Source organism: Oryzias melastigma, unplaced genomic scaffold (assembly GCF_002922805.2).
Source record: "Oryzias melastigma strain HK-1 unplaced genomic scaffold, ASM292280v2 sc05397, whole genome shotgun sequence".
NCBI lineage: Eukaryota > Metazoa > Chordata > Actinopteri > Beloniformes > Adrianichthyidae > Oryzias > Oryzias melastigma.
The window spans coordinates 1-1,496 of record NW_023421964.1 but is presented as its reverse complement, the minus strand read 5'-3'; the positions used below and the strand labels follow the sequence as shown (position 1 = coordinate 1,496).

Sequence of the window (1,496 nt, the reverse complement as noted above, 5' to 3'; positions counted from 1 at the left end):
TTTTCATTATTTTGGCTAAAAGTAGCATAATCATAATTAAAAGACCACTGGGAACGCTTTAAAAATAGATCAAAAGATAATCAGAGTGAATCGTTAAACTAACAAAGTGACAAACACAAATGCTGATGAAGAAAATCACAATTAAACGGTTATTATATGTTAGTCTTTGTTACGTTTCTTAGGCTGATAGTTGATGTGTTAGATTGGAAATCATTTGAGTAACACGTCAGCAGGCGTGGGGTCTTTTCTCCCATCATCCTTTGCAATTATGAGGGTGATTGTTCACTGTTGGGATGAGCGTTTGACAAAGGTGGCCCTCCGCTCCAGCGTTCCAGCTCTCCTCACAGGAGCTGCGTTCAGTTCGCTCATGTCTACCCCCGAGTCCAAGCTGGTGTCTCGGCTCTCGGCCGGCCGCCGCCTCCTCTGCTGCTCTGCCGTGGCGTGGTGGATCTCGGCGGCGGGTTTCCCCTCCAGCGACACAAACCAGGCCCGAGGAAGCTGAGGTGATGGGTTTTTAGAAAATCCTGCTGCTGTGTCCCCTGATTTCCTGCTTTGCCCGATTTTGCTCAACGTTCCCGGTACTGAGGCTGACTCCGGAAAGGGACTTCTGGGGTTTGGATCCTCTGAAGCTCCAGGCTGATCCTCTGCTTCCTCTGTCGGGTTTTTAGGCAGAGACGTGGCGAGGCCGTCCTTACTTCTAACCTCTGCAGCTCCAGTGCCAGCTCGCGGCAGAGTGGCTGATTTATTCCTCTGCGTTCGCTCCTCCACGTGGAGGAATCCCGGAGCAGGAAGGATGGCCACCGGCTGATTGTAGAAAAACAAACTCTCCACCAGAGACGCCGCAGTTTGGACTTGCTCCGACAAGAAAACCGTCCGATCGCGCAGATTTGCATCTCGCTCCACGTCGTCACAGTCCACCGTCACAGCCACGGCGGCGGGGTTACGGATCACGCTGCTGTCATTCACAGGAATAAAGGAGGCATCGTTCTGGTCCTGCTGCTGGTGAGGGTAAACATGTCCTGGAGATGCTTCATCCCACGATGTGGACGTGCTCTGGTCCTTTTTCCTCACTACTGTGAGCTTCAGAGCTTTCTCCCCACCGACCTCCCTTCTGCAAAACAAACACATCAATCTTATGATACAAGCATTCTGGTTTAAATGTCTCAGTGAATGTATGTTATTATGTGCATAAAGATGTCATAGCTATAAAAGAAAAGTAGAATCCAAATTATGTGTTAACATTATGGGGTAGAACGGTGATCATCACTTTCACCTTCAAATCCCAGCTGGGTTTTGGATGAAAAACATAATACATAGGTTGATTTGTTACTCTAAAATGGCTCTAGGTAGGGAGGGAGGGATGGATGAACAACGTGACACCATAAGAGGTGTCAGGTCATGTCAGTTCATTGGGTCCTATCCAATTTTAAACACAATGTGGTTCCACAAGTTTTTTTTCAGTTTCTATAATTGAATAAATATCAAGAACAACCATA

At 47.5% G+C, this 1,496-nt stretch overlaps 1 protein-coding gene across 1 annotated transcript; it reads right to left on the bottom strand.

Moving 5' to 3' along the window:
* LOC112140926 (protein FAM171B) lies at nt 1-1,111 on the bottom strand (the record flags this gene model as incomplete). Its single annotated transcript, XM_024263948.2, is given in 1 exon segment — nt 1-1,111. A coding segment is annotated over 1 exon segment (829 nt), but the record flags the coding sequence as incomplete, so codon positions are not given.
* Nucleotides 1,112-1,496: the final 385 nt, after the last annotated feature.